Source organism: Mobula hypostoma, chromosome 1 (assembly GCF_963921235.1).
Source record: "Mobula hypostoma chromosome 1, sMobHyp1.1, whole genome shotgun sequence".
In the NCBI taxonomy this organism is placed as follows: domain Eukaryota; kingdom Metazoa; phylum Chordata; class Chondrichthyes; order Myliobatiformes; family Myliobatidae; genus Mobula; species Mobula hypostoma.
Genome location: NC_086097.1, coordinates 56922745 through 56934823, shown reverse-complemented (window position 1 = coordinate 56934823; position 12079 = coordinate 56922745). Strand labels below are relative to the sequence as shown.

Genomic DNA, 12079 nt, shown 5'->3' with positions numbered 1-12079 from the left:
AAATCTTTATGCCTGGTTTTTGATTCTTGTCCTTAGTGTGTCAATAGAATCTCCAGTCCACTTTGTATTATAAGCTGGATGTATACTGGCAGAAACTTAAGCAAGCATGGTAACTCTGGTCAATCTTGCTATACACACTCCTAGCAACTCCTAGAACTGACGAGCAGCATTCTTGAGATAACATTGACGAACTTACAATAGGCTAAAAATATTTTTAAACGCTAACTTGCACTAAAACATTAGACAATTTTAAATACTTGCTCCCTCAAACTTGCACAAACTACTAAATCTGGAGGTGAAAACTAGCACCACCATTACCATATTCCTCATGCTCAAAAGATTCTCTGCTTTTCACTTTACAAGATGTACTATTTAGGATATTCTGCAATCACATGAAGGGTGCAGGAGTGAGGAATTTCATCAGGTGAGATTGTAAATTCTGAGGGCGTGGTCTCATTTGTGGAAAGGACAGCTTGTGTGGAAGAGGAACTTGGCTAGACCAAATTCTGAACAATTTATTAGTTTTGGAACTTGAAGACAAGTTTTTTTAAAGTCTTAAGTAAAATGTGGAAGAATTTTTTAAAAATCAGAAAAATCTTGAAATCAGGGACTTGCTGGCACAAGTGATGTGCAGGATATTGGACACTGACCTTATTGCAAGCAATTTGAGAGCACAGGCCCCTTGAATTTCCCCCATCCCCATCACATTTTATCATTTAAAGTAATTAAAATATAACAATGTTATATAGGGGATTTTTATAAGTATCTCATTGGTTTAATTAAATGAAAGCCTCATGTCTTCTATATTTGGGTATTCTCTGGACATTAAATATCCAGAAAGAATTGTGCATACAGTACATGTTTGAATCCAGAATAAGACCTTCTATGTGTTTCAGTATCTGAACAATAATCCTAACCTAATTCTCATACATTTTCATTTAGGATGATTACTGCAATTCTAACTACAATAACTTGAAGAACCTAATTTGATCTAATGATTTACAAGGGATTAGAAATTGTAATTTGAGAATATATGGTCCACTTTAGTTATAGAGCAAGAATCAACTCTGCATATGTATACTAGAACAATTTCTATTTCCCATCCTGGCAGAAGTAGGGTGCAAAAGGAGTGACAAAGAGGTGCCTTCCAACACTGCTTTAAAGGGGAGGTAATGCAAAGTATTTTTAATTGGATTAATTTAAAAGATAAAATTTACACTTTACTGAGACTTAAACAGATCGTCAAACATCTTTGCAGATTAGGGACAAACCATAAAGAAATTGAACAGTTTATGGCCTTTTGACATAACTGGAAAATATTATATATAATAGGGCATATTATGTAATGACCCACACACACTCTCAATTGCCTGCACATAAAGGCTTTTATAACAAATGGGTTTATGCACCCATTTGTCCATCTACTGATTGATCACTCTTCCACCCATCCATGAAGCTAAGTCTCTGAGTGGAAGCTCTTAAACTTTGGAATGGGGGCTGTACTGCAAATGACCCAAGTACTGCTAACATGAATTAAACCACTTGCAGTGTTCCATTCGCAGGAATACTTCTAGACCCAAGTGCTATGTGCGCTGGGCTCACATTTGCATTTCATTATAGGTGTAATCAGAAATCAAAGTGCTATTAAAATAGAAGTATTTCATACTTAAAAGAATTTTAGTTGCTAAAGGCATCAGATCACCACCAGCTTCTTAAGGACAATTAAATGTTATGAATAAAAATTGACCTTTCCAACAAATTATAAAATCATAGAAGGCAGCCATTTTGTCCCTGTCAGACAAAAATGGAACTTGGGATTATTCAAAGTTCAAAGTACATTTATTACTTAAGTACAGTAACTTTCATATTCTTGCAAGCATACTCAATAAATCCAATAACCTTAAAAGATCTGTGGTGGCCAGTGCGATCATGTTTGCTGTTGTGTGCTGGAGCAGCAGGCCGAGAGTAGCAGACACCAACAGAATCAACAAACTCATTTGTAAGGCCAGTGATGTTGTGGGGATGGAACTGGACTCTCTGACAGTGGTGTTTGAAAGAGGATGCTGTTCAAGTTGCATGCCATCTTGGACAATGTCTCCCATCCACTACATAATGGACTGATTGGGCACAGGAGTACATTCAGCCAGAGACTCATTCCACCGAGATGCAACACGGAGTGTCATAGGAGGTCATTCCTGCCTGTGGCCATCAAACTTTACAACTCCTCCCTTGGAGGGTCAGACACCCTGAGCCAATAGGCTGGTCCTGGACTTATTTCCTGGCATAATTTACATAGTACTATTTAACTATTTATGGTTTTATTACTATTTAATTATTTATGGTGCAACTGTAATGAAAACCACTTTCCCCCAGGATCAATAAAGTATGACTGTGACTATGACTACTGTGTTATCACCTTTTGTTCAATAGCTTGATAGTTGATGGATAGTAACTGTTCGTGACCCCGGTGGTGTGAGTATGACTAGAACCAATGAAAGACCACACCAACTGGGTGCACAACCAGTGTGCAAAAGACAAACTGTGTAAATATAAAATAATAACAAATAAATAAGCAATAAATATCAACATGAGATAAGTGAGTCCATAGGTTATAGGCTCACTTCAGTGTTGGGTAAGTGAAGTTGAAGTTACCCTCTCTGGTTCAAGAGTTGAGGGGTAAACACTGTTTCTGGACCTGGTGGTGTGAATCCTGAGGCTCCTGTACTTTCTTTCTAATGGCAGCAAACTTAAATATGGCATGGAGCTATGCTTAGCCAGATAGTCCTAAGTGTAAAATGAGTAGAGCTGGGGAGGCGAAGCACACAGTCTTGTGGTGCACCTGTGCTGATGGAGATTGTGGAGATGTTATTGCCAATCCAAACTGACTGGGGTCTGCAGGTGAGGAAATAGAGGATCCAATTGCACAAGGAGATATTGAGGCCAAGGGCTTGAACCTTATTGATTGGTTTTGAGGGATGATAGTATTAAATGGTGAGCTGTAGTCGATAAAGAGCATCCTGATGTATATATCTTTGCTGTCCAAATGTCACAGGGTTGAGTTAAGAGCCAATGAAATGACATCTGCTGTGGACCTGTTATGCCAATAAGGAAATTGAAGTGGATCCAAGTCACCTCTCATGCAGGAGTTGATATGTTTCATCACCAACCTCTCAGAACACTTCATGACTGTGGATTTAAGTGCTACTGGATGATAGTCACTGAGGCAGGTAACCAGTCTTCTTGGGCATCAGTACAAGTGAAGCAAGCCCGTTTGAAGCGGGTGTGTGCCTCAGACAGCCGAAGCGAGAGGAACACTCCAACCAGTTGATCAACACAGGTCATCAGTGCTTGGCCAGCTACCCCACTTGGGCTGGATGCTACTCGTGGGTTCACCCTCCTGAGGGATACTTGCATGTCAGCGTAAAGACTGAAATCACAGGATCATCGGGAGCTGTGGGAGTTTTCAGTTCTCTTTAACCTAATGGATTCATGTTCTCTTCCAGAGACATTGTAAATTAGATTTGTTTTATGTCTGTGAAATTCCATCTGTAAGTGAGTTCTAAACCCCCTACTGCATTTCCAATTTCAATAAAACCTTCTTCTGATCTATAAATGTTTGCCAAAGGAAAATTGTCTTTCCTATATCTCCTATTTTCATCTTTCAATTTTATAATCTCAGTTAAATTTCCTCTCCATTTTTAGCATCTCTTGTAATCAATTCCCTTTTTCTGGGAATATTCTTTAATAACTAACTGGTGACAGAATTGTACATAATGCACGTTATCACTATTGTTTCATAGGGTCTGAGCATTCTATTCCTTTTCAGCTGAAGTGCAGAATACAGTTATTTCATATGCTACTTTAAGCACTTTATGCATCTTCCCCAATAACTTCAAGTCTTTGAATATTTGTTTTAAATGTATTAATTTATAACACTTTTTGGGCACCACAGCATTTGTGAAGAACATTGCAGAAGTAAGGCCGTGGCTGCTGAATGCTAGGCTGCTAGTGTATGTAATACTGCAGACGACTGAAGAAAAGCCATTGCTTGATACTCAAAGAGTTCTATAGGAATACTGTATTGGATTAAGTCTTTATATAGACTAATATGTCTAACTGGTATATCACAGTACACCAGTTAGCCCTTAACTTTGACACCTTAATGTTGAAACTAAATGCACTTACTAGCAATATTGTTTCACAGCTTCAAGATGAAGCAATATTGCCATGTTAAATTTTGTAGTTAATTCTAACTTGAATTCTAAGTATTTCTGGTAACAATTGCTACAAAAAGCAGTTCCTATCCCCACAACCACAAATTTTCTTACAAAGATGAAATATGCTGCAAGTAGAAAGATCATACTAAGCTTAGCCACACACTGAGCACATTTTGAATATATTAGTCCCAAATTACCAATAAACACACTACAAATAGACCTATTAAGCAAATCCAACTCAATGGACAATTTTTTATTTCTGGTCAGAATCTGACCAATAATATTACTTTTTTTAAACAGCAAGAAGTTGTCTCCAGCTCCATTTCTACAGGAATTTGGTCAAGTTCAAATTTACAAACATGAGAAAACACTTTAAACTTGATACTATGATTTCAACTTTAAAAATAAAAAGTCAGGAGTCATTACAAACTGTATATATTTGGAAAATAAACTAATTACATGTTGTCTTCATCAGATTCATCCTCTTCATCAAGTGATTCCTAAGGAAGAAAAAATATCCAGTGAGGAGTCATTCCAAAAAGCTACACTTATTGAAATTTATAAGAATAATATTTGAAATTACTTTGGCATATTTTTCTGCTTCCTCCTTTATATCTTTAGGTACAAGTTCATGCCGGCCATTTGTAACTGCAAAACAAATAAGAATAATATATTTTACAATTCAGTATATATGCAGAGGTATACTGCTGAATTCAATCATCATTGGTATAATACATGAGGCTATTCATGAATTCCACTTTGCCTTTAAGCATGTAAATAAGCCAGTTCCATGTGAATTAAGTTTGTAAACGTTCTGACCTTTGAAGAGTGTATGCATTGACAAAAAACAATCCAAACTTCTCATCAATTTGAACTTGTACTACAAGGCAGCAAGTTCTTTAATCTGGTACAGTGACAAAATTGCTCAAATGACTCCAAAATATAAATTAAGTTAAAGACTTAAAGATTGGATAAAATTATATGCAGAGTCACTCTGTGCATTTGGTGAACCAAACTCGAAATGTGTTTAATGTTTTAAACATGAATACTCAAAATGAGTATTATTAATTTACAAAGATTGAATTAAGAAAACTACATTACTTTCTCCAACCCAGCTGAGCTCCAACTCAAAAGATTTATCCTTTACTTCATCATGGACAATGTAGATTCTGAAGATAAGATAAAAAAAAATTTAAATTAGTGTATTTGCATAAAGTTTCATCAAACAACATAGTTTTCCACCCAACTCATTCATGCAGCTGTGGTGCCCAACAAGTTAGTCCCATCTGTTTGAATATGGCTCACAGCCCTCTAAACCTCTTCAATCCATGTATTTATCCAGATAAGTTTTAAATACGTTGAAAACTTACAGTACATTTTAAAAATTAGTCCTAAAATTGATTTTTGTCCCAGACATACTTTCAATCATCTTCATCATCAAATGAAGTTAAAAAAAATCATGGTGTCAAACTTGTTGTTATAGACAGTGGTGGTGCTAATCATACATCCCCAAGTACTTAAATTTCACTTACAGAAATGCATTGTGAAAACTCTAATCTCAGCCACAAGCACCCGTGGCGCCACTGACATGTCTGAACAAATTAGCAAGTGCTCCATCTGCTGGATCAACTGAGATTAAACAACTGCAAGATCAAACAATTTTCTGGATTTAGCAGTTAAATCTCAATCTAAAAAAACACTGCTTAAAATAACATTCTTTGTAAAGCAGAAATGTTATGATGGGGTGTAAAGCAGTTTTAACACAAAAATAGGTGCAGAATTCTAAACTGTTCATTATCTTTACAACCTCTCCTTCATTAGCAAGAGATTTCATTTCCTTTACTGAGCAATTTTAATCTCTATGCCAGGGTTTCTCAACCAGGGCTTTGTGGAACCCTGGAGTTCCACGAGAGATCATGATTTTTAAAAAAAAAATTGTGAGTGCTAACATTGAGTGTTGTGCCAAGTTCAAAACAACAGTGGTGGGCAGTGACCGAGCAGCCCCGTTAGCAATCTCATTAGAGATCTCTCAGCCCAGTATGGCAGTGTGCAGTAGAACTATGTTTATTTGGTTGAGTCCCAAATTACCTCCCCCAACTTCCGGACTTAAAAGAGCGAACAAACTCAACCGGTGTAGTAGGAAATAGTCATTCTAAAGGCGGTCCAATGTGGTGATTTTTTAAGAGGAGGATTCTAGGCCTCGGCCTATGAACAATTCTGCTGATGTTAATGGTAAAAAATTACAATCTTATGAGTCATTTCACTGCACTAGTGCAACAATGGACACAAAAATAGTCCGTCTTTACTTACAAGCTGATTATTTACTGATAAACTACCTATCGACAGGTTTTTACATGCACTGGTGATCCATTATCCTATTCCATTGTGCCTAGTCTGTGGCAATTAACATACAAATGCAGCAATGGCTCCAGCAAAATTGTAAAAGACACTTAACTACAAATCACAGCCATATGACACGTAGAAGTGCTGATTATTTTAAACAGCTATTGGAATCTCTAATAGAGTAAAGTTTTTATTAATAAAGTCACAGTCAGTAAAAGAAAAGCAGAAAGCAACTTATTACACAGAAAAGGAAAAGTCACATGGTTGGTGGGAACCTAATAATGCCTACGTAAAATTATTGTGGGTAAAATGCAAGGACAAGATGCAGTACAAGAAATTGAAAAGGTTTCACTCTCAAACAGTGGGATAAGTCGATGTATTAATGGCGTCACATGATGTTGAAGAGGTTATGTGTGATACACCGAAGAACAACAGCTTCTCTATCCAGGTTGATGAGTCAACAGATTTCACCAAGAAATGTCATGTTGTAGCATTTGTAGGATTTATAAATGATGATGAAATTAAAGAAAACTTTTTCTGTTGCAAAGAACTGCCCAAAACAAGCAAAGGCCAAGATATGTTTAACGTTTTGTTTTCATATCTGGAAACAATAGGTCTGTCTTGGAGGAACTGCCCCATCAATGGTTGATTTCATGTGAGTTTTATTTCTCCTGTTAAAAAAAAATTCTGACATTGCCACAACAAACTGTTTGTTCACGGAGAAGTGCTGACATTAAAAAGTCTTGGGAGATGAAATGAAAAAAAAGGTTCTGGATGATGCTGCAAAATTGGTTAACTTTATTAAACAAATACCAGTTCAATCGAGAATGTTTAAAAAACTGAATGAAGACATGGACAAAGAGTACACCAATCTCTTGCTACATACAGAAATCCAGTGGCTTAGCAGAGGTAGAGTTCTCAACAGAGTGTTTGAGTTGAAAGTTGAATTCCAGGAGTACTTTCAAGAAAATAGTAGGCCAGATTTTGCTAGTCTGAAGATGAAAAATGGCTGCAGAAACTAGCCTACTTAGCAGACATTATTCATCATATGAGCCAGTTGAACAATCTCTGCAAGGCCTGGAGAAAATGTTTTGACTTCAAGTACTCGGACTCTCACGACCAGACTATGTAACAGTTTCTTCTCCCAAGTCATCAGACTCCTCAATACCCAGAGCCTGCACTGACACCAATCTTCTGCCCTCTACTGTGCATATTGTCTTGTTTATTATTTATTTTAATGCCTTCACTGTTTTGTGCACTTTATGCAGTCCTGTGTAGGTCTGTAGTCTACTGTAGTTTTGTGTTGTTTTACGTAGTTCAGTGTAGTTTTTGTATTGTTCATGTAGCATCATGGTCCTGAAAAACGTCTCATTTTTACTGTGTACTGTACCAGCAGTTATGGTCGAAATGACAAAAAAAAGTGACTTGGCTTGACAAGATTCTTGGATTTAAAAGGAAACTGAATCTTCAGAAAAATCATGTTGCAAAGGGAAATCTTGAAATGTTTCCACTGCTGTTTGGCCTTGAGAGTGAGGAAGGATATCAGAAAGTCTTGAGTCTTATTGAAAGCCACATGGAAGAACTGCAAAACAAGATTCATCAGTATTTTCCCTCCCTTTCAACACAAGTGTATGACTGGGTGAGGGACCCTTTTTCTGAATCTTCTGCTCAGCCTGAGAACTTGATTTTGAACAGGAAGAACTTTGTGAGCTGCAGTCTGAATGTACACTCCAGATGAGATTTACTGACCTGCTCCTGGAGAAGTTCTGGATTTCTCTGAAAGAAGAGTATCCTGCCATTCATAGGAAAGCAATGAACATGTAGCTGCAATTTTCAACCTCTTACATCTGTGAGCAATTTTTTTCTTGTTTAACAAGCATAAGGAGCAAGGATATACATTGTCTCATTTCAGAAAAAGGTAGAACTCATGTGTGCTTAACTCAAGTCTGACCCAGAATTGAGTATTTGTGCAGTAAAATCCAAACACAGGTTTCACATGCTAGGCTACATTTGAGCCTATCATGTCACTTAGTAAGAAAACGTTTTTTCAAAACTTTGCATAAAATTAACTTAGGCTATATTTTTATTCATACTGATTTGGCTTATGGTTTTTAGTAGCTTTACTATTCAACATTGTCAATAAATTTTCATGTAAACAGCATTAATTAAAATCAATTTACAACCTTTATTTAAATTAAATCTACCGAGCTTACCGTTAGAAAAATTAAATCCCATTTTGGCTTAAGCCAGTCATTTAACAGAAATTTATTATGTTTGCCTTATAAGTTTCTAAAATGTATGAAAGGGAAAGAAAGAGATTAATTTCAAGAAAGGTAAGATAAGCTTAACTGTTTTTTCCAAGAAAGGTTGGCTAAAAATTCATTCTCTATTCAAACAGCATTGACAATTATTTTTGGATTATTGTATCTCCAAGCTGACTGACCACACTAACGTACCGTGAGCTGTAGGTATTGTATTATTTTTTATTTGTTTATTTGTTTATTTATTTAAACCGCAGGGGTTCCCAGAGACCTGAAAGTTATTCAAAGGGTTCCTCCAGGTCAAGAAGGTTGAGAAAGGCTGCTCTATGCACTCATTAGAAAATACAAAAGCAAAATACAGGTGCTGAAAATATGAAATGCTGGGATTTCATAGCATCTACTGTGTCATCCAGGTTTTCATTTACATAGCTCTGCCATTTCCAGTATTTTCTATTACCACTAAGTATTTACTATAAACAGACAGCGGCATTACTGACAAGCTAAACACTCGTGGCCCCAAAAATGCTCAGTATTTTTTTTTGCTTCACTGAGCATGCCCTAGTCACTTAACTGATTATGCTTCTACTGTAGTGCAACTACAAGGATCCTCGTGGTGGAACCAGGTGTGTAGGTTTGCTACACCAACAAGTTTGAAAAATATTGCCTGTGGTGAGCTTTTTGAGACCATTATACACTGATGAATATGCAGGGTGATGGTTGCCAAAATGAGTAACCACTGAGATACAGCATAATAAGAAACAATAGGGACAAACTGTTCTTAACATGATGGTACATTATATTCCCTGAAACCAAGGCCTTTTAATACCAGATTGGATTGGTTGGTGCAGGGAGGGAGAGTAAAACAATTTGTGAAAGGCAAAACTTTAATAGTGACAGTAGTAAACTGCAGGATGACAACTACTAAATGTGCACAGGCAATTATTAGATTAAATTTAATGCAATGTTAAGTGAGATTGAGTAGATTGAAAAGCATACTTTCTATAAAGTCTGCAGGACCAGAACTAAATGGAAATTGCATCATAGTGGAAGGTTGTATGGTGGTTAATAAAGTGTATGGAGGTATCCAGGTGAAGGTAGAGTTCAAAAATAGGGAAGTCAGCACGAACCTGTGCAAACAGATACAGCTACAACTATAGTAATGCATTCCATTCTGGTCACTTAAGAATATTAAAGTCTTAAAACAAAAAACAGAGGCTTTACTAGTAGGGTCTAGGGATAATTGATATCACCTTCAAGGTTGGATGAAAAGTTGGACAATATTAACAAACCACTATAGTTGTACTGCTGAAAGTATCCTGACTGATTGCACTATGGTGTGGACAGGCAATTCCAAGGTGCAGGAACATAAAAGCTGCAGAGAGTAGTGGACTTGGCCCAACACCTCCCCACCATCACTAGTATCCACAGGACATGTTGCCACAAGGCAACACCCAAAGATCCCCACCATCAGGGCTACATCATCTATTTTGCAGCTACCATGGGGCAAGAGGTACAGAAGTCTGAAATCTTACAGCTTCAAGAACTGCTTCTTTCTGGTAATAAGACCACTAGACCAAGATAATCACTCAAGGGAAGCACCAGCTAGTTCTTAAGCAAAATGTAGATAGTAGCATCTATGAATTTACTACGTGTAGTAGAGATCCTCTAAACCAGCCCACAAATTCATTCTGTAGCAGCTGTGCAGGCATAGGACTGACCTGTTTATTCAATTTATAACCAGTGCCTCCTGTGCCAAATTATCATGCTTCTAATTTGGGTACTGTAGATAGTCATCCACCAATAAACAAGTGATTTTTTAATGGTAAGTTTTTAATGGCAGAGATGAACACATGAATTTATGCCTGGGAGAGTTATAACCTAGATATTTTAGGGGAAAGGATAACATTACTGAGCTTTTGCTCTTTGACTTAGTAATCTCTCTCTTTAATCAGGTAACTTATTCTACTTCAATCCTGACAATTTAGCCTGTATTCAACCATAGTACTGACTACATTATACAGATTTTCCAGAAAAATCACAAACTTGAATACTAGACTGAAGAGCTGCAGCAAATCAAACATAATTCTAAAGTTGGGGCGGGGGGGGGAAGGAGTGATGAGGAGAAAATCAGCCGGGTTCCCCAGGGCATCAGATAAAATTGAACGCACATTGTTAAAACTGATCTTCAGTCAAACAGTAGGTGCTTTTAGATTACACAAAAGCATCTGCCATCTGAAAAGCTAGCCTTAGTTTGTTTTGGGAAACGATGATTTTTAATGTGAGAGGAAGTGATTTAGTTTGCTGTCTTTTGCTCAATTTCAAGAGTGAAGCTCAAGTCACTTAAATCTATGGCAGACGGTTCCAGCCCGAAACGTCGACCAATCTTTTCCACGGATGCTGCCCAACCTGCTGAGTTCCTCCAGCGTGTTGTGAGTGTCACTTAAATCTATTATGGATCTCAATGCCAAAAGGAAAACATCTTCAAAAGTAATATTGTCTTATGTACATAAATAAATTGTAGCTTATAGTCCTTATTACAGTACTATTTTGATCTCCAGCTGAACATCAGATAGAAGAAATCATCTTGCAATTCCCAGAGAAGTGGTAGATGGAGTTAAAGCTCGGCAAGTGTGCATTGTTGCACTTTGAGAGGTCAAACTGAAGGAGAAAGTATACATTTAATAGTAGGTGTCTTAATAGCATCGAGGCACAGATGAATCCTGGGGTCCAGGTCCATAGTTCACTGCAAGTGGCTATGCAAGTGGACAAGTTGGTAAAGAAAGCATACGGATATGGAATGCTTGCCTTCACTGGTAGGTAGGAATGTTCAGCATTAAAGTTTGGTAGTTATGCTGCAGCTAAATAAAATTTTAGCTAGATCATACTTGGAGTATAGTGTGCAGTACTGGTTGCCCCATTATAGCAAGGGGGTGGAGAGGGTGCAGAAGAGGTTTACAAGGATGCTGGCTAGATTAGAGGTTGTGGGCTTCAAGGACAGATTGCATAAATTTGGATTATTCCCCTTAAAACAGGGCTTCCCAATCTAGGGCCCACTGACCCCTTGCTTAATGGTGTTGATCCATGGCGAAAAAAAATGTTGGGAAGCCCTGCCTTAGAGTGTCATCGGCTGAGGGGAGTTTTTTTTAAATTATGAGAGGCATAGACAGTTAGAAACTTTTCTGCAGGACAAAAACATCAGACACCTAAGAACACACCTTTAAGGATTGTAGGCTTGCTGGAGCAAACTTGGGGCAGATC

General features: G+C 37.4%; 1 protein-coding gene and 1 long non-coding RNA gene across 4 annotated transcripts in view; one reads left to right on the top strand and one right to left on the bottom strand.

Moving 5' to 3' along the window:
• LOC134347247 (uncharacterized) overlaps positions 1 to 12079 on the top strand; it is a 67028-nt gene that overhangs the window by 27881 nt on the left and 27068 nt on the right. Inside the window, exon 3 of one of the 3 annotated variants that reach the window (XR_010018117.1) lies at positions 3053 to 4668. The exons of the other annotated variants lie outside the window; for them this stretch is intronic. This is a non-coding gene — a long non-coding RNA (uncharacterized LOC134347247). Of the gene's footprint in view, positions 1 to 3052; positions 4669 to 12079 lie in introns of those variants that run through there. 3 annotated transcript variants of the gene reach the window in all.
• The window catches only part of psma3 (proteasome 20S subunit alpha 3), a 36781-nt gene continuing 29142 nt past the window's right edge, over positions 4441 to 12079 (bottom strand). The window contains exons 9-11 of the mRNA XM_063049585.1: positions 5319 to 5386; positions 4801 to 4865; positions 4441 to 4717 (exon numbers count right to left, since the gene is read on the bottom strand). Of these exons, the coding sequence (XP_062905655.1) occupies positions 4673 to 4717; positions 4801 to 4865; positions 5319 to 5386 (178 nt within the window). The 3' untranslated portion in view covers positions 4441 to 4672. The remainder of the gene's footprint in view (positions 4718 to 4800; positions 4866 to 5318; positions 5387 to 12079) is intronic.